This window comes from Drosophila virilis, chromosome 3, assembly GCF_030788295.1.
Source record: "Drosophila virilis strain 15010-1051.87 chromosome 3, Dvir_AGI_RSII-ME, whole genome shotgun sequence".
Lineage (NCBI taxonomy): Eukaryota > Metazoa > Arthropoda > Insecta > Diptera > Drosophilidae > Drosophila > Drosophila virilis.
Genome location: NC_091545.1, coordinates 19354556 through 19373684, shown reverse-complemented (window position 1 = coordinate 19373684; position 19129 = coordinate 19354556). Strand labels below are relative to the sequence as shown.

General features: G+C 40.5%; 3 protein-coding genes across 5 annotated transcripts in view; 1 reads left to right on the top strand and 2 right to left on the bottom strand.

The window, feature by feature from the left end:
- The window catches only part of LOC6622406 (probable serine/threonine-protein kinase cdc7), a 120196-nt gene that overhangs the window by 10681 nt on the left and 90386 nt on the right, over positions 1-19129 (bottom strand). The gene's annotated exons all lie outside the window — the stretch shown is intronic.
- The window catches only part of Ten-m (teneurin transmembrane protein Ten-m), a 332752-nt gene that overhangs the window by 286974 nt on the left and 26649 nt on the right, over positions 1-19129 (bottom strand). The window lies entirely within an intron of this gene.
- Positions 6055-10177, top strand: LOC6622423 (adenylyl cyclase X E). 3 transcript variants are annotated; one of them, XM_015175088.3, is made up of 12 exons: positions 6055-6196; positions 6260-6421; positions 6478-6637; positions 6695-7472; positions 7529-7629; positions 7693-8002; positions 8059-8518; positions 8584-8945; positions 9003-9097; positions 9159-9310; positions 9370-9505; positions 9561-10177. In XM_015175088.3, exons 2-12 carry the CDS (start codon positions 6410-6412, stop codon positions 10082-10084), a joined length of 3090 nt encoding a protein of 1029 aa, XP_015030574.1. In that variant the 5' UTR covers positions 6055-6196; positions 6260-6409; the 3' UTR covers positions 10085-10177. The 3 variants fall into 3 exon arrangements, with proteins under 3 accessions (XP_015030574.1, XP_002047941.1, XP_032290840.1); XM_002047905.4 differs by having other exon boundaries at positions 6074-6210; positions 6281-6421; XM_032434949.2 differs by having other exon boundaries at positions 6124-6210.

Here is a 19129-nt window from a genome sequence, read left to right as displayed (position 1 = left end):
CCCTGTAGAGATACCAAAAAGGGTAACACTTAATTTCAATTGGAGCAATTAAGAGCGACCCATATGGAGAGTATCACTCTTTATGTGTGCTTAAAAACATGGTCACTTTAAAAAAGCAACACGACTGAAGACAAAAAGTTTCCATCTCACATATCTAATTAACCAGCTATGGGAAGGAGAGTGTAGCAAAGGGTTACGCGAGCTCCCCTCCGTCAATTTTCCACACGTGAAGCTGCTCGCTGCGCAACTTGCTGGCCGACCTTTTTTCTGAATCACTAGCCACAAGCCATGGCTGCGGCAGATCAGGGCCACTGCCAGGGCCAAAGGCCAGACGCCGCACCTTGTTAGACCGAATAGACGCTCCAGTGCTGCCCAACTCTCTAAAAGACTGGCTGCCCGGCATGCCAGCCGGCTGGGCGAATCAGTCAACCCTTAAATTGGTACGCAATGTCAGCGATGAATTATCTGCAACCTGCTAAACAAGCCAGCCAAGCGGGCGGCCGAGCCCCTCTGGCCATAATCGAGGCGGAGGCTGGGGGTGATGTCTGCTCGTCGAGCTTTTGTCAAATGTCGGCCGATGTCAAAGCAACGCGCGTCGTGGCCATAAATCACAGGCGGGCCAGCGAATGTCCAAAGCAAAATAGGGCCAGGGTTCACACAATGCAGATTGAAGCAAAAAGTTGTGCGCTCTTTAAAGTTAATCTGTGGAAAGGATGCACAGTTTTAAAGGCCAATGAACTCCAAGACATGTATTTAAATTTGTAGAGGAAGCACGAAACATATCAAGGACATAATCTGGATAAGGATGTAAGGTTTAGTCATAAATTACATGTGTTTTTCTGTGTATGCAAACTATGTTGCATAACCGAAAGATAACATGCAAAACAAAATGTTCTTTTGACAAGTACTTAAATTTGGCTGTGAATAGGGTATCTCCTGTTGGGAGTCGATTGTTCCCAGTTGCTGTACAATTATGGCCACAATACGCAATTGTTGGCGCTTTTAGTGGAGCCCCAGACTCAACTCAAGTGTAAAATTAAAACTCGAGCAATGAAAAATCATCAACGTCAGCCCCATACACACTCCAAGCGACGGATACACAGTCATCCCCCACAATTTCATAGGGTGTTTTATGAAAAAAAAAAGAAGAAATAATAAAAACAGTAGCAACAATTTTTTAGGGGGATGCCAACAATGCGTCTGAGCACAAAAAAATATGAGCCGCAGAAACGCCAAACGATCAAAGGCAGCCGAGCTGCGGGTATGGACTCGACATGGTTGGAGTAGGTAGGACTTTCTCAGCCACTCTGACGAATGACGACAGACGTTGGCTGTGAGGTGACGATGACAATGTCAATGGCGACATTGAAACCGGAAAATAGCTGCGGGTCTTTGGCAATTTATACGCCTGAATTCCCTTTGCCCATTTCCCATCAACGCATTTATTTAGAACTTTTCAGGAAAAAAAGAACTGTGCAAAAATCCATGTCTAATTGAGACGATTAGTGAACGGGCGCTCTAGACACGCAGTCACACACACACACACACACACAGACACGCACACACACAATCAAAAGCCGATATCTGCCTGCCCATCGCGAAAGAAGAAGCTTCAACATTTGACATGAACGAATCGTGTAATTTATAACATTTGAATAAATTGTGTTCAATTCCAAGTGTGGGCTGTATGACTCCGAGATCCCCTTCGAGGAGCTGCCTGTCATTGACATATTGCGCGTCATCACAAAAATATTAACTGTTCAATGAACAGCCCAGCCTGGTCATCGACACAGACATTGTCATCAGTTTTTTCTGATGTAAAGTTGACATCAGCTGTGAACTGTCAACTAGCTCAAAAATGGGACTAACTTTATTTAAGTCTTACTAATCCGGCTATAAGATATAGGATAAGCTTTAATACAGAGCCCCACACCTAAATTCCACAAGTTGTGATGGAGCTAGATATATGACCATGAGGACAAGAAACTAACCTGCCAGGCACACACACACGCATAACAAGCGTAAAAATAAACTTAATTAGTCCATCCACTTTGCGGAAAACCTCAGCCAAAAAATGTCAATAGCACAAAACTCGCGACTTTCCAAGCAAATGGCATAAAAATCGTTCCCGAAAATATAAAAATAAAGTGCTCCAAAGAAACGTAAAGTTTTTTTGCCATTGCCGTTGCCTTTCTCGTTGCCAACGCTGTCGTCGACGAGGATATTACAAAATCCATTAAAATTCTATTTCCTGCCATCAAACTGCCCAAAGTTAAATAAAGCGCGGCAAGCGCTGCGCTCACCGACCGTATAAATCGAGAACGCGAACCAGGACTGAAACCGAAAAATACATAATAATAATAAACGACGACAGCAAACAAACAAGCAGCTAAGTTTTTTGAGGCAACTCGCATTCCCTGCAACTTACAAAAACTGCCGCTGACAAATGCGAGAGTGGGCGGGGCAGAGTGGTCACTGGCAGCGATGACGGACTTAAGTATAACTTGGTAGTCGTGCTGCTGAGGCACTCGAAAGTGCAGCCGAACGTTGACTGCATTTAAAGGCAACTTAAAGGCAGTGTACATATAAAATACTAAATACTAATAAGCCAACGCAGAGAACTGCATTTGGCGTTTGGCGAGCCCAAAGCAAAGCTTCGCCCACCAACAGGCAATAGGCAACAACCAACAGCAAACCGGCCCGGAAAACGCCACCCAAGTCGCATTATAAAGGTATAAGCGTAGTTAATAATGTTGCAAGTGGTCGCCAGCATCCTCATCTCGATCGTCTGGCTGAGGTTGGCATTTTTGTTGAGCTCGTCTGCTAGGTCTCCTATTTTATTATAAAATGCAGCGTTGCCCTCGTCATTGCTTATTAATCCCAATGTAAATCGTGGCAACTGTATCGTCCTTAGCAGCGCTGCTTTTACTCCTAGTTGTTATTATGCCTGTCCAAGCATCAATAAATGTTGTACAATGCCAAACAAGAAGCCAACAGCAACAGCAACAGCAGCTACAGTAATCCCTCCACCAACAAGGAAAACAGCAACTTTCGACATTTATGCTCAGTTAGCAGCAACAGCAACAACAACAATAACAACAACAATAAAAGCTGCGCAAATAAAAAGCGTAGTTTAGATATAATGAATACAGCTTAGCTTGGCCAAAATGAGTTGGCGTTGCAACCGCTTTTATTCCTTGAACTCCCCGACCCCCAGGACTCGACTTTCGCCCTCTGAGCATCACATTCTCGTGCTCTTGCTATCATAATTTTCATCATTTTTTCTGTAGTATGGCGCAGCTTAACAGCAGTTTTATCTAGTGTTTTTCCATAGATTTATGTTTTAATTTTCGCGCATAATTAAAAATTAAATCCGTTTAGATGGCAGATTTGCCACAGTAATTAAAAACCATAAGAGAATACGCTATGTAAAAGCATTTAAATAGATATTACATGAACTTCTCATAATTTCTTTTAAATGCCAATCATTTTTTTAATGCCAGTAGACGGTGCCCAAACAGGATATACTTTATACCCAGGTCCTAGCTCCCGTCAAATACACACATTTTGTTTATATATATTTCAATTTTCTCATAAAGTATGTAACGCATTGAACTAGACATCTTTGACCTCATAAAGCACATATATATACAATTGATCAGTGTACACAGCTGAGTCGATACGTCGACCACCATTTCTACACTAGCCACTTGAATTTTCCAAAACCCCGTTTGGTGCACACTATCAACTCAAAAGGAAGATTCTGTAGAAACTTCAGTTTCATAGCTGTTACAGCCAAAGGCTGTGCGTTGATTATCTCTCTAGATCTTAGTTCATCAACTTGAGAGTCCATTTTGTAGCTCATTATAAACAGTAAATTGCTTCAAATTGGCGAAATTTGCTCAAATTTCGCCTGGTCGGGACAAACCTAATATATTATATAGACTTGCCCCCGTCTATACGGGGACAAGTGAGCATAAGCTTAGTTATGAAATCGGACGTGGCTCCACACGAAAATCTATCCAAAGTTTTGATTCTCTATATACAATAGTATTTATTCGTTCAGGCAAATAGAATAACATTTAACACAAGCAGTTTACTCGTTTTCTATTTGTTAACTGGGTACAAAAACCATTCGGACACGATTTATACAAGTGCTGAGTATATTTTGGGACAAAGCACAGTGAAGTCGAGCAAACTTCTCGAAGCAGGATCGGTCTGGCCAGCTGGAATTGGCCATAAATTTGGAGTTGTCGCCACAAAAGTTCATTATTTTTACTGTGGAGCTGCATTCTTGGCTTTTGGTCGATATCACACCATGGCACTTGCCACATGGCTGGAGACGGATAACTTTTCCTGCAGAAAATAAACAGCAGCCGTTACCCGTTTGCCAACCAATGAAAAACAATTAAAGAAACTCTCCTCTCAACAAATACACACACACACACATTCGAGAATACCAAAAAGTACGTGCGGCCAGCGAACAATGGGAAATCTTTTTAAGTAATTTCCACACGTAATGCAACATTATGGCTGTTTTATTTTTCGCTTTCAAAAGAGTATTATAATTCAGTCACGAAATATGTTACGAATTAAATAGTGCGTTCCCTATTATATAGGTAATTTCCTGAACAGAACAACGAGTCTGCATAATCGACTGTGTGGTGGAGTATGTTCGATAAGAGAAGAAAATTCCTATAAACTTATATATTGATGCAGCTCAAGTGTGTACATATTCTTTAGCAGGACGAGAGCCCGATGTAAAATTTGATATATATGTTCTCGTATAACTATTTTTAAAATTTATTTTTCGGCTTCCCACGGAACTCAAATGGGTGACGGACAGATCCAAATCGAGTGGTTGCCTCATATTCAAAGCAATAAGCTTTGATTGGGGAAGACCATGACCATATATGGATTAAAATAACTTCCTATACCTTGATTCCCATAATAGCTAGACACCCTCTAATATCTTGTGTTCGCTCAATCTATCCTATTCATTTGCCACCTAGGTAATTGCGCCTAACTATCTCATTGTCTCAAGCACAGGCTTGCTTGGTGACGAAATAAAACAACGCCCGCCGGATAACCTCAAGCTGAGGCAAAAAGCAACAAAATAAGTTGCGTTACATAGCAGCTGCCTAGAATATGTCTAGGCAGCGTCTGGAGGATACGCTGAAAACAGCGAACCCACGAGACAACCAAATGACACTTAATTTTTCAAATAAGAGGACAACTTCAACAACAAGACGCCGGTTGAAGACTAGTGGGGCGAACAGTCCGACACCTGTTCATTGTTTTTAAGTGCAAAAATCTTTATAAATACGCCGTCTTGTGTGTGTGTGTGTATGGATGGGGGTGGGTGTGGGCGCTGCTGTCTTGCTGCGTAATTTGTCGCCCAAGTAATTAGTGAGATTTAAATTGCTTCACTCTGCCGTCGTTCTTCTGTTTTCCAACACTACTCTTTCGCCATACTTAACGGTAAGGCAACACTTCGACTTATATTAAATGCATTAAGTGCTTGTCTCTCCCAACTTTTGCCAAGGCGTTTCAATTAGTTCTCATAGTCAGGTATTATATTTTTTCTCTCTCTCTCTTCCTCAATCTCTTCATTCTCTTCTTCATGCCCAGATACATACTCACGTACAAATTATGTATCTTTCTGTCCTGGAGCAGAATAAGCTCGCGAATATACTGTTGCCTCCCACTTAGGAAAATCGCAAGACGAACACGTTAAGTTAGCACAAATTGGATCGTAATTATAAACAAGATAAAACGGCGACATTCAGCACGACGAAGAGTACATACCGTTGCTAACCTTTTTTTATGTTTTTATATACAAACGAAATATTTACCGATTATTCTTATGGATGCTTTATGATATGATAGGCCGATAACCTCAATAGTACACAGACAAACCTTTATTACATAAGATAACCTTAGAAAGAAACTCAATTTTTTAGCTTTTACGATTTGTACTCTGTGTTGATCGCCAATCATTTCGTCAGTTCGTCAGGACAAAACTTCTATAGACTGCGATGAGTTCCTATTCAAATAGTTGTTGTATTGAATAGTTAAAATTTTATTATATCAAACACTCCTTGAATATTTAGTGCGTACATTTTGAAAAGGAAAATGATACCGAGAAACAGAAAAAGTTGCAAATTGGATTTTACCCAAGAAGTCGTCTGGGAGCGTAAATATTTAAAAGTAAAGTATTTGCACGCCGCTCCCATAATCCGTATTTATTCTCATACAGTTTTACGCATACAAATATTAGAAAAAATGCAAGGAGGTGGGTGTGGAGAAAGAGTATATTTTGTACGAAAAGCGTCTCCGCTGCAACTCAATCGGAGTGTTTATATTTTTACACTCGGCTGTGACCCTGATTCACTGTTTTCTGTTGATAATGACATGTCAGGTTTGCATTGATTCTCGTTATTTGTGACAACACTCATCATCCCTATGCGCATACAGTACCTATCTATAGTTCGAATCGATATTGGCTTTTATATAGGAGGTGCATTGCTCATCATTATAGTGCTGAGTATCAACTTTAAAGAAGAGGTCATAAGGAAGCATTCTTGGATAATGTACGCAAGCTCGGTGATTGCTGCGTCACTTATGGTTTCGGTGGGTTCGTATCAAACAATGTGCAATCTACGAATTGAGACTGATGTTAATGTATTCCCAGATCTAATTCTTCATGTATACCATATGTCCACGGATAACTGGGATGTCGGTTCTTTTTATGACACATACGTTATATACAGTATATATTTGTTTATGCCTATACCCTTTATTAAGGGGCCGCTTATTCTGGGAGTTTTGGTATCTTTATCGTATATTACTTATTTTTTTGCGTATTTAGATTCTAAGCATCTGTACCAAATGAATAATGTTGTCCAATTTAACCAAATGGTTGTGGATGTGCTACATTATATTTGCTTTAACATGTTGGGATTGTTTTTTCGTTTAATGAATGATATCATTGTGCGATCATCGTTCCTTGACCGGCAACAGTATGTGATGGAGGAAATTTGGTTGAGAAGCGCCCGTAAGCAGGAGCAGCGTTTGCTTCACAGTATTTTGCCGCCTCAAATAGCACGGCCCTTCCAAGAAGACATACGCAGCCGTGTTGCGTTGGCTGGAAAGCGTCGAGGCCATCGTATCCACAACGTAAAGGAGCGCATCATGGCCATTCAAAATCATCCAGAGGTCAGCATCCTCTATGCTGATGTTGTCAACTACACCCATCTGACTACAACACTCACTGTTAATGAACTGGTGACATTGCTGCATGATCTGTATGGCAGATTTGATGTTGCTGCCTCTTACTTTAAGGTACAACGTATCAAATTCTTAGGTGACTGCTACTATTGTGTGGCAGGACTATCAAGTCCCAACCCGGATCACGCCAAATGTTGCATAGACCTGGGCCACTGTATGATCGCGCATATTCGCGAAGTTCGGTTAGTACCCTAAGATTCCTATTTAACCCAAATGTGGCATAACTGATATTTTTAAGATTGAATCGTCATTTGAACATCGACATGCGAATTGGTGTAAATTCGGGCAGTCTACTAGCTGGCGTAATTGGAGCTGCGAAGCTGCAGTATGACATTTGGGGTGGGCATCTTATAAAGTTTTCAAGTTTATACATTAATTAAGTTTATTTCCGTTCTACATTAGGAAATGATGTGATGATTGCTGGCAAATTGGAATCGACCGGCCGTCCGGGCCACATTCATATCAGCGAAAGAACGCTAGGATCGATCCTAAATAATACCTATGAAATTCTTCCCGGCACAGAGGAGGCCCTTCAAGATCCATATCTTTCAAGTCATAATATTCACACTTTCCTAATTGCGGCAATCGATATTAAATTAGAGGACTATGAGCTTAAAGGCGATGACTCCAAGTTAGCCGCAGAAGAACGGACCTCATCAATTGAAAGAGAATTACAAGTTGAATATGGAAAGTTGCCGGTTGGTACCTTTAAGTAAGTCTACAACAACTAATCTGATAGGTGGGCTAATGTTGCAGTTATTTTCACAGCATTAGGGATTTTATAAGATTTTGGAAGAAAACAAAGAATAAACCACATAATATGGATAATGCATCTCGTCCAATTGTCGATTTTTTCTTTTTGCACTTTCGCGATCCTAGACTCGAGTATAACTATATGCGGCAGCCCGATTACATGTTAAAATACAGTATACTACTAGCTTGGTTTGTTGGCATCTCCTTAATCTACATACAATTAGTTTATCATGATAAGGGCGATTTTTGCTACTATGTTAACATCATCGTTTTCATAACGATGACTGTGCCGCTCTTTATAGCGTGGTTTAAAAAGATGTGCTATTGGAGATACAAGAAAGATTCACACAATTTTTCAAAATGGGCCTGTACCATATTCCGAATTGCAGAGTTTATGCAGCGTAATCTCATCAGCCGATTGTGTGTTTACATGTCCACGATAATAGCTTATTTCTGTCTTATCAGTGTGGTGCTGGTGGGTATATTTGTGTTCTTATCGGCGTGGTTATAGCCTTGTGGCCTAATCGATGCCCTCTTCAGGTGGACTGCGATCAAGAGGAGTTCCAGGTGCGGCACATAGAGGACAAATTATATCACTATGAGCCGGATCTATTCATGTGTTTTCATCCCTGGGTGCTCACCAATATGGCGTGCCTTATGATCGGTATGAGTGTAATATTTACACGCATTCCCTGGATGGTGAAGATAATAGTTAGCGTATTGGAAGGGCTTATTTATGTGATCATTATGTTTTTTCAATTTGAATACGTAATACATCATAGTAAGACAACCAATCCCTACTTTTTACCGGAATACGCACACACCTACATAGTTGGAATTACGATAGTAAGTTTCTACCTGATGGAGCGACAGGCCGAGTTTAATAGCAAGGTCAACTTCAAGTGAGTAATTGACCTACTCCGATATCCTGTGCCAAATTATTTTGTCGTTGCATTTAGCTGGAGAGTAGAGCTGCTCAAAAAACAGCAGGATGCGGTCATTACCAATAAATCGATAACTATTCTGCTACAAAATATTTTGCCTGCCCATGTCGGTACGACTGCGATATAAATTCTAAAATCTTCACATATTTTAATTTTATTATTACTTTACAGTCAGTGTCTACCTGACCTCAATAGCAAGACACGAGCTTTATTATGAGGACTACCAAATGGTGGCGGTCATGTTCGCTACTCTGCAAAACTTTATACTGGACTTGGCCAACTTACGGGTGCTCAACGAGATAATAACCGAGTTCGATAAAATAGTAAGAGCCTTGAATATTATTAAAATTTTATGTGCAAAAGTCGTTAATCTTTGCTGTAGTTGTATTATTATAGGAAGGACTACTTAGTCGAAAAGATCAAAATTGTGGGCTGTACATATATGGCGGCCTGTGGCTTGGATCCACGTTTCTCTGGACACATCGACGGGAACGATAATAACTCGATTTCCAAGGAGGGTAAGCAATCCCATTAGCAACTGTCATAATGTTTCAATTTTAATGAATATTGTAGTTACTCGTGCACAACGCTTTCTTGCGGCCTTTCAAAGGCAGACCGGTGTTCGAAATGAAGTGGTATTTGTTCTAACTACTTTTGCACTGGATCTACTGCGAACCCTTTGGATGTGCAGCAATGTCTATAAGAAACTTCCTTTCGATCGCGGGGTTTTCAGTGCAGATATGAGCATTGGAATATCCTGTGGCGAGGTAATGGCTGGTGTTGTGGGTGCGTCGCAGGTACACTATGATATTTGGGGGAATCCAGTCAATATGGCCTCGCGTATGGATTCCACCGGTGTATCTGGACACATACATATAACCCAAGAAACTGCAGTAATATTGCGCGCATACGGGATAGAATGTGACTACCGTGGCATGACATTTGTGAAAGGACGTGGGGTACTACCAACCTATTTTGTTGGAATCGATGAGGACTACGAGTTCAGGAACATACCCGAGTTCTTTAACAGGCCAACTGTGAATATTGTCACGAGAATGCGGCCGGACAACGACGATATAGATGACATCGAACCTTAACATATAAAACAACATAATTGTACGTTACGAGGCTTATATATTAATTTTGATGAAATCCTACAAATAGATGCGAGCTTGTATTGCAAAGTATAACGTTTTTTTTTTATTTTGCTGTCAGTAGAAATTCATATGGCATTTAACCTAAAAATAGTTTGTGAACGTTTTCATATAAGTTTTTAATTAATCAGCTCAGAAATTGACCTGTTTCTATTTCTTAGTTAATTTTTCAATTTAATCGCTGCAGGATACCGCAAAGTGGTTGGTTTGACGTTAGATAAGTAGCTTGCATAAAGTTACTTACAAATTTATCAAGCTTGCACATAACTGTTTATTGAGCTGATATATATAACGCTGAGTAAATATAATCAGGGCCAAGTATTTTGTTGGCTATCCAAATGAATCACCCTCGCAATGTTTGCTGCATTGTACAAGAAATCCAAACAGCGACACGTGTTGTTAGGTAAACATATACATGTGCATGTGTGTACTCAAAAAGTACATGTTCGGCAATGTTCGTGTTCCACATACCAGAGATTAAAAATCTACTTGCACAAATCTTTGGCACTGCAAAATATCCGGAAGCCTCCAAGGCCACAAAAACAAAAGCAAAATGATTTGATTCCAGCCATTAATCTTTAATGATGGCACCTCCATCTAAAATCATTGTAAACTTACTGGCTACTGGCGGATTTCAGTTTGACACATGCGAAAGACATAAGGGACCAGCGCTGCCGGCATGGGTCATCCCAATGGGGGACTCAGCGTCCAATTGTCCCGCTTGTCAATCAGTTATTATTGCATACACATTTAATACGCAAAACTACTTTGGTCAATTTCATGTATAAGCGCAAATTTCGAGCTCATTTCGCAAATAATATGCATATATCCGATTAACATTTCTAAAAGCCCTGTCCAAGCTGTCGCTATTTGACACTTATCAAAAATCCAATTAGGCGCCGCTTTTGGCATTTGCATTGAGATGGAAGTCAGCTGGTGGGTGGCCCAAAGGGGTTTGGCCAGCCACCGCAAACATTCCCGTCCTAATTAGAAAGTGTTACGCAATTGTAGCTTTGTGCTTGACTCGGAGGCACCGAAACATTTCATTTATATGAATGAAGAACAAAGAGTTAAGCGGATATTAAGTTTATGTTCTGACGATTCAACAACATCTCTGCAATTATTATAAGGAATGATTTTCGAGGATATATGATATTATAGATTGAAAAACTCGCCAAGGCGTAAACATCGAACAATAAATTAATTAAATAAATTTTACAATTTCACAAAGTTCCATCAACTTATTTGTAAATTTATAAGGATACTTCATGAGGATGCTTTGTGTATAGGTAAGTGCAGTTTTCCTCAGCTATAAAGGTATTAGGCCTATTCCAAAGAAAACTTAAGTGCCAAACCAATTGCCATTAATCTGCTTAGGTCAAATTAGCCTTTAATTTTGCTGAATCATAACGAAATTATTAACTATTCCGCTAATTGCAACAACTCCAACAACAAAAGCAAGAGCTGCATTAATTATATATTCCGGCGAGTTACGAAAAGAATCGATATGCGCACTGCAAAGGCTACAAATTGCATACATATTTAAAAAGCCGAGCAGGGTTGGGGCAGAGACTTTGATATGAGAATGAATGTAAGAATTGAAATCGACGAATGCTAAGACGTGCTAAATGGGCAAAAGAAAGTTGCAATCAAAGCCAAAACTGCAAGATGTAAGCACTCTGAGCTGGAACAGCGCCATCTATTCGCCTGTCTATCATTTGGTCAATCAGTGACATTGCCACGCCCCAACACTGCTGCCAGCAGACTCCCGGACTGCAGTTATCCAGCCAGCTAAAAGTTAAACGCAGTCAAAGCGTCCAATTGCTCCAGTTTTGTGGCAACAGCAGGCAGCGGGGCAAGTGGGCAACTCTGCAAATGATTTGGGGGCATGGCGCGTGTCCAACGAGATGTTTCCACTGTGCAACGGCTGCTGGCGAGCTGGCGAAATTGTTGGCATCACTGGGTTTTTCTTTTGCTTTTTGCTCATAAACTTTGCTTACGTGACAAGTTTAGTTTATTTCTTAAGTTGAGCGGCGCGTTTTGTATTCCAGGACTCTGCTGGGAGGCGGTGGGCCAAAGACACCAGCCGGGACTGCCGCTCGACTGCCTGAATTGGCTGGCAGCAGGCTGACGCTTTTGGCGTTGAAATGTTAGTCATAGTTTTCGCCTTGAAGAATGATAAATTTACTTTTCGGCCGACAATAGCCGACTACAACATGCCGTGTAATTTGTTGTAGAAGAGTATGCACCCTGTTCATGCTGGATTTTACGGGATGTAGGGTATCATTCGTATTCGTATTCTGTATTTCAATTTTGGAGTATTGGGTTTATGTAATGTCCGCATGGACAACTTTATTGAGTTTAAAGATATATTCTTTGTTGTTTCAGCTATCTTAGCTGTTTAGATGAGCAACATAAATGATTGTACATTCTGATCCTAGGAAATCCTGCGTAATTCAACAGGTAAGTTTAATAAAGCTTTGAAGTTACTTCGCTTATAATTTTTAAATATTAATTCGATTAGGTCAAATGTGTTAAGCCATTAAGTAACTGTGGAAAGAGTATTGTGCAGCCACCATTACTTGACTGCAGTATATATGAGCAGCTAGGGCTGTATGTAGACTCAAACGAGACTCAAAAGATACTGAAGACATTTGTATTGTAGGGATCTTAATGGAGATAATAAGGATTTTCTTGATTTCGGAAATGAAAATGCATATATGTGAGTTAATGTTTTGAAGGAGGCCAAATAACATGAAAATTCGTCCCTTACAATCGAATGCAATTCAAGAAGACAACTATTTCTGGCAATAAGAAATCAACATTGACGATCGTATCGTCTCGGCTTAAGCTGCTGGGAATTAGCTATCCCGCTGAATAGTCATACTAGACACATCATCGCATCTTTTATTTGGGACTTCGTTCTGGCTCTTTGCAGCGCATACAGCTGGGACCTCAGAGCGAGCGCTGTACTTGCATAGGTAAAAGAGGAAAAAAAGGGAGAGAAGAAAATAACGCTTATATGTACGGGCATAACCCAGATTTGTTATGACATAAAATTATTACGAAAAATGGTTATTACCCCGTTTACGTTTGAGTGAACGCATTTGTACGTGTTGACAATTTGTTAGCTTAGATAATGTTACTGCTACAACATCAGCAACAATACTGCCTCAAGCAACTGGGAACAACAACCATATATATATATATATATATATATATATATATAAAATAAATAAAAAGGGACAAAAAGAAAGTCATCATCGTAGCGTGCCTTTAGCTTTGCTCTACTTTGCTTTGTTTTGTTTTTTGTTTAGCTTTCTTTGGCTTCTTTTTTACCATGACAATTTTATAAAATTCGCTTTGGCAAGGGTTAGCCACGCAAACACCCAACCATACACACCCGCCATCTCACACATACCCACACCCACACACGCAAACACATATGCAGCGGGTGTGACAGTTGGTCTGTGCGTGTCACAAGCCTGTCATTTTGGTTGCCACGCCCCTTCAGCGCCTCCACATTGTCGTTGACATGTCGGAATTTTAAAATTCTTTTGGCATTTCGTTGGCATGGAAATTGTCAAAGTTTAAAGCTGACTGCCCATCGTTTTTCTTCAAAAGCTACAAGCTGTGCCCAGCGCTTGTCGCCCAGCGATCCCAGACTCAATCTTAATCTGAAATCCCGGCCGGATACCAATCGTTCGCAACTGGCCGCCAATTTTATTGTCACGCTGATTGTCACAATCAGTGGTATTTGCCTTTGACCAAAGTAAGCTTCATCGCTTCAAGTTTGTTCGTTCTCTTTGGCCAGTTAGCTTGGTGTTTGGTCAAAATCGCCAGCATTTGAAAAATTTGTGGTTGAGATTTAACAAATTAGGTTACAGTTATGCAAACAAACCAGGAAAAAATTGACAGAAATGAAAATTTCTTAAGCGAAACGAATTGGATGGAAGCTGCTTAGCAACAACATACGTTTCAAATAATAAGCCATCTATGCACTAAATAGACAGATTATGTATGGACAGATTATGATAGCAAATTCGGGGAATCTGTTAGAGTTACAATCGTAGAAATCTATAATAAAATAAACTAATTTAGGCTTTCGTTGCCATAAAGGTGTCAAACAGCTGTAGCCGTAACTGCAACCAAAACTTTTGGATCAGTAAACTCAGGAATTATAGCTTATGCACCCAAGAGAATTAAGAGTCAATTGCCAATTACTAGCCGACGAACGTATCGATGCTAATTAATTGCTTAACAAAAAGTTAGCACCGTCTTAGAGAAACTTTGCGCTGAGTGAACCAACCACAATTAAATGCACATACGCAGCCAGGCACACTCACAACGACACAACCCTAACAAACAGGAAGAGCATGAGGTTAATGCCTACTATCCTGAGGGTATTGAATTAATGTCAAATTAGACTTCAAAATGCGTGTAATTTTCACGCCCGGCTACAAACAGAAATTTTATTCCATAAACGAGTATGTACAGCAGACGCATTATAAGCCCACAAGGAAAACAGGGAGATGATATAAAGTGCTTGTCTACCCTTATAATTCCTCTACCCTTTGGTAGCCTAGGGCTAGAATTCGTGCTTTCAACTCCCAGAAAGAATTGCACCATGCATTGCGGTCCCCATTAAGAGAGGAGGCCACATTTCTTTGTCGCTTTAAAGTGTTACCTTTTGGTGTTTTCCGCGTGTCTAGCGATATGAGAGTCGCTTATTACTGTCAACAACAGAGCTGTCATCTAGGTTTGGTGTCTGTGTAAGTGTGTGGGAAAGTGGAGAGGTAAAAGCTCTTGTCATTGGTATGGAATCTGTTCCTGTCCCTGCAGCGAATTGAAACGTGAATCTAAGCGTCGTGTGACGCATGTTTCACAATTTTGCATACAGGTCTACTCGGTGTTTCTGCTGCCTGTACTTTGATTAAGCTGAAGGCGAACTACTTGCAGACACGGATTTGGATTAGAGTCCCATTTTCGTAGTGGGCTTATTAAGTTCGCATTTCATTGACATTTTTATACATATTATGCTCACTTGTAAAATGATTAATATAATTCTGGTAGGATAGTTATTCATTTGCCTGTTCAAGTATGTGTGCAGCATTCTCTGATCAAATAAAAATATGTGTGCTTAACATGATTTTAAGGATCATATCTATTAACCATTAGAATACTGAATGAACTACCCCCAAATATGTATTAAATGCAGGCAAATATTAGTGACAAAAAGATGAAGCTGAAGAGATATTAAAGAGGCAGCCAAGAGTGCGACGACGGCGATAAGCTGTGGAATTGGAAAGAGGTGCTGGGCGGGTTTAGCTGAAAGAGTTCGCAATAAGTTGAATGAAAGCGTTGCCCGAAATCCAAGATATTTCAGAATCAGCAGAAGTAAATGGGATGAAAGTGCAGGTCTCATGTGTGTCAGCGTGTTTGTATGTGTGTGTGGTTGGAAAAGCTGCAAATGCGCTTTCAGTTGATTAAATTAAATCGCTAAAGCAGCCAAAGCTGCAGCTATGAAAAATGTATTCTGCCCCTGGGGAGCTGGTCCATTAGGGCGTGGCTGTGGGCAATATACTCAGCGCAACAGCGACAAAGACGCAACGAAAAAGATGAAGACGATAACCGCAAAGCATTTACCTATTTTATTTTATTTTATTTTACTTTTTCTTCTCAGCTACTTGCCTGTCATTCGAAATCGTCTTCAGCAGCAGTGTGCCAATTGGGATGCAGGTGGAGCTCCCAATTGTCACACAAACACATGTACACACATATATTGTACACACAATGCAAGCGTCATTTTTGCCGCACTTCCGTTTCCTGCGTCTTTGGCTCTTTGGCGCTGGTTTTGCTTTTTCGGTTGCTGTGTCGTCTGCTCTTCATTTCAAGTATGTTTGCCGCTTGCCAAGCCCTCCTCGACCCTTTTTAAACAATAACTTATCGAGAAAGAGTCGCTACCTTCTCACTCTACCCAATGTTTTGTCGGTCTGCCATGGGATTGTATGTTCGCTGGGTGGCCTTCGAGTTTGTCTTCAGGTTTCGCTTCGCCAGCGTCGTGGGATTAGAGATTTTTGTCAATGAAGGTAATTTGCGGAAGATTTTGTCTAGAATTTCAATTAGATTGACGTTTTACTTCAATGCCCCTTCGCTGTATGGTGCACCTCGTACGAAGTTAAGAGTATATTTTATGTTTAGGGAAAAGCGAAAGAAATCTTCAGCTTCGGGCTGATAGTTGCTGCTTCGTAAAAATCACTTGAAGGGCTATAATTTTCTTCTATTTTTATGCTTGCTTCTCAAGTTGTGTAATTAATTGGTTTGAATTAGTTAAACACTGAACTCATGGAAAAATAAATTACATTGGTCTCGCCAAACGAGCGTGGATTGTTTTATAAATTGAAAACATAGCAAATAATGGCTGGCGGGAAAATATCCAGCAAAGACGGGTATAGGATTATCTGGCGCTAGAGTTTTCACTGTGCTGATAGAAAATTTCCGCCCATCTGACATGAGGAGAGTTTTCACTGTACAGTAAATGAAGCTATATCTATTCCGCCTACATAGGTAGACACTTCTCTTCGGTGTAGCTGACGGTCGCTGTTCGAAAAAGATAATTTTCACTCTATTTTGTTTTTGGCTTTATGTTCAGAGCGTTTATACTAACATTTTATCTGTATTAGCAAAGTTATCTCCCTGACCCACATGCCAAACATTTCCAAATACTCGTAAGTTAATTATACAGGCTTAATCATAATTTACCTTAAAGTAGAACAAACTGAAAGCCTCCCTGGCCCCGTGCCAGCACACAGTTAACCAGGAACCAGAAATGGCAGCAACTGAGCCACTTAATGCAAGATGCAAATGACTTTATTAACTTTAGCCATAACGCAATCAACAACTTGCAAATGCCAAGCGATAAAGCCCAGCACCAATAGCAAGACCAGGCTCAGGCAGCAAGCACCAAGGACCAGGCACCAGACGCCAGGACCAGGATGCCCAAGAGTCGGTTTGTTCGTCGCCCACATGGCCAGCACGTGAGCCGGCAATGGCGAAGCAACAGAAAGAGAATCCGCAAAGCGAAGACCGACTCATAATGCAATGGTTGCCATAAGCCGCGGGGATTATCAGTTGGCAAAATTAATGCTAATTACTTGAAAAATATATGAGCGACGCTTGGCTTTGGTGTGGGTGGGAGTATGCTAGTGCCCCGCAAACGTTTTGTTGCATATCCGTTGGCCGAAAGAAATATGCGTAAAATATGAAACAAATGCGGTGCGGAGCTGACGGCCAAGCCCAACCACCCATCCGGAACAGTGGGCTACAGCTGCATTAAAAAAATTTTGCAAATTCCTTAAATACAGAAAAAAACTAACGTAATGTGGTTGTTTGCTCTATAATTAATCAGAGAATCATTTCGTACGCTCGGATTAATTTGAAGTAATATTAAATCATTATTTTTGCTCTCTAATGTCGGAAAAACATACTAATACTATATAGTTTTTTTTTTAAATTTCTAATTATGAAGGCCCGTTACCCATGGTGCTTCCCAGGCGTATCCGCGCTCATAATGAATAATCATAAAAATTGCATAAATTATGTGCCACGCCGTCTTGCTTAACGCCTCCGGTGGCAAACGGCAGACACAAGCACGGCCAGTGCCCGGCTCAGTGGTGAGAGTGGAGAAGGAATGTGGATGGCTAAGTGTGCGAGCTGAGCAAATGAAATGCAGAAATGTAAATCTAAAATAATTTACGCGTCTTTGTTGACTGCAGTTGTTGCCGTTGCGCTGTTGCGACTTTGCCGTGGCCATAAAAACCTGCCGCTTTTGCACCACCCACCTGCAGCACCCCTTGGCTGGTTTCCGCATTGCTCTTTGCCTTTTTTATGGCGTTCGTAACTGTTGCTACTGCTGCAACAAAATGGCGTCATCGCATTGCTTACCGTCGTTGTTAGACTGGCTGCTTGTTGCTGGGCTTTTGGCTGGTTGCCTGGCTGGGTGTTCAGTGGGAGTCGTAGTGTGCGGGTCCGCATTTACATTTATGACTTGAAATAATCCATTATCAGGCATTTTGCAGGTTGCCTAGGCGAATAATGCACGCAGACAAGACCGCAACTTTACCACATATACGAGCACAAGGTAGTTAAGCCGTTGGCTTTAGTTTTAAAAGTGGCTGGACTCGCCAGATTAATTTGCCCTAGCTAACCTATTCAAGGATTAGGCCACCATAAGATGGCTCCTTTATTTAAAAAGATTTCAGAGTTGTGATCGAAAAACATGAGCCTCAACAATTAAAAATGCCCCACTTAAGAATGCATAAAGAAAACATGGAATTGTTCGTCAAAAATCTATGCAAACTCTGCCTGGTTATATAGCAAGTCCTTGTCCTTGTATCTAGCACATCATCTTTTTAATTGTTATGCAAAAAAATATTTGAAATAAAAATAAAAAATATCTCCAAATAGCCTGTATAAAAAATGTCGAAAATATAAAAAATAGAATACCAAAAAGCGACACGCACAGAGAAAATGACCTCACAAATACCGTGTCAATTAAAAGTTTAATTAATTTGATACACACACGAGCAGACACAACCAAAGCTAACCACATACAAACAAATAGCGCAATGTGCAGACAGGCAGGCAATCAAACAAATAAATGTTACAAGCGATATCAAAAAGAGAAAAGAATGAGATAGAGTAAACATTGACATAGCTAGCATCCTAATTGTATACCCTTTAATAATGTCTGACAATTTGTTTTTTGTCCAACAGCTAGACAAGTTCATTTCATTTGTGAAGCTTTTATTCGTGTTTGTTTCAGTTGTTCCTAAGTACCTGCATATTTACGTTTACCGATGTAAACGATTAGGGAATTGAAAAAAAAAATTATTCGACACTTTATATGTGGGTGAAACTCGATGGAGCCATAAAAGAATGATTGTTCCCTTATGAGCGTTTCTCATATACAGGCTAACTCGATGGTAA

What these genes read in the sequence shown, in the direction of transcription:
- LOC6622423 (XM_002047905.4), top strand. Translation starts at nt 6,136, where the DNA reads ATGATACCGAGAAACAGAAAAAGTTGCAAATTGGATTTTACCCAAGAA. An exon ending in GCGCATATTCGCGAAGTTCG is followed by an intron (nt 7,473 to 7,528) that starts GTTAGTACCCTA and finishes GATATTTTTAAG; the next exon opens with ATTGAATCGTCATTTGAACA. An exon ending in TAACCGAGTTCGATAAAATA is followed by an intron (nt 9,311 to 9,369) that starts GTAAGAGCCTTG and finishes TCTTTGCTGTAG; the next exon opens with TTGTATTATTATAGGAAGGA.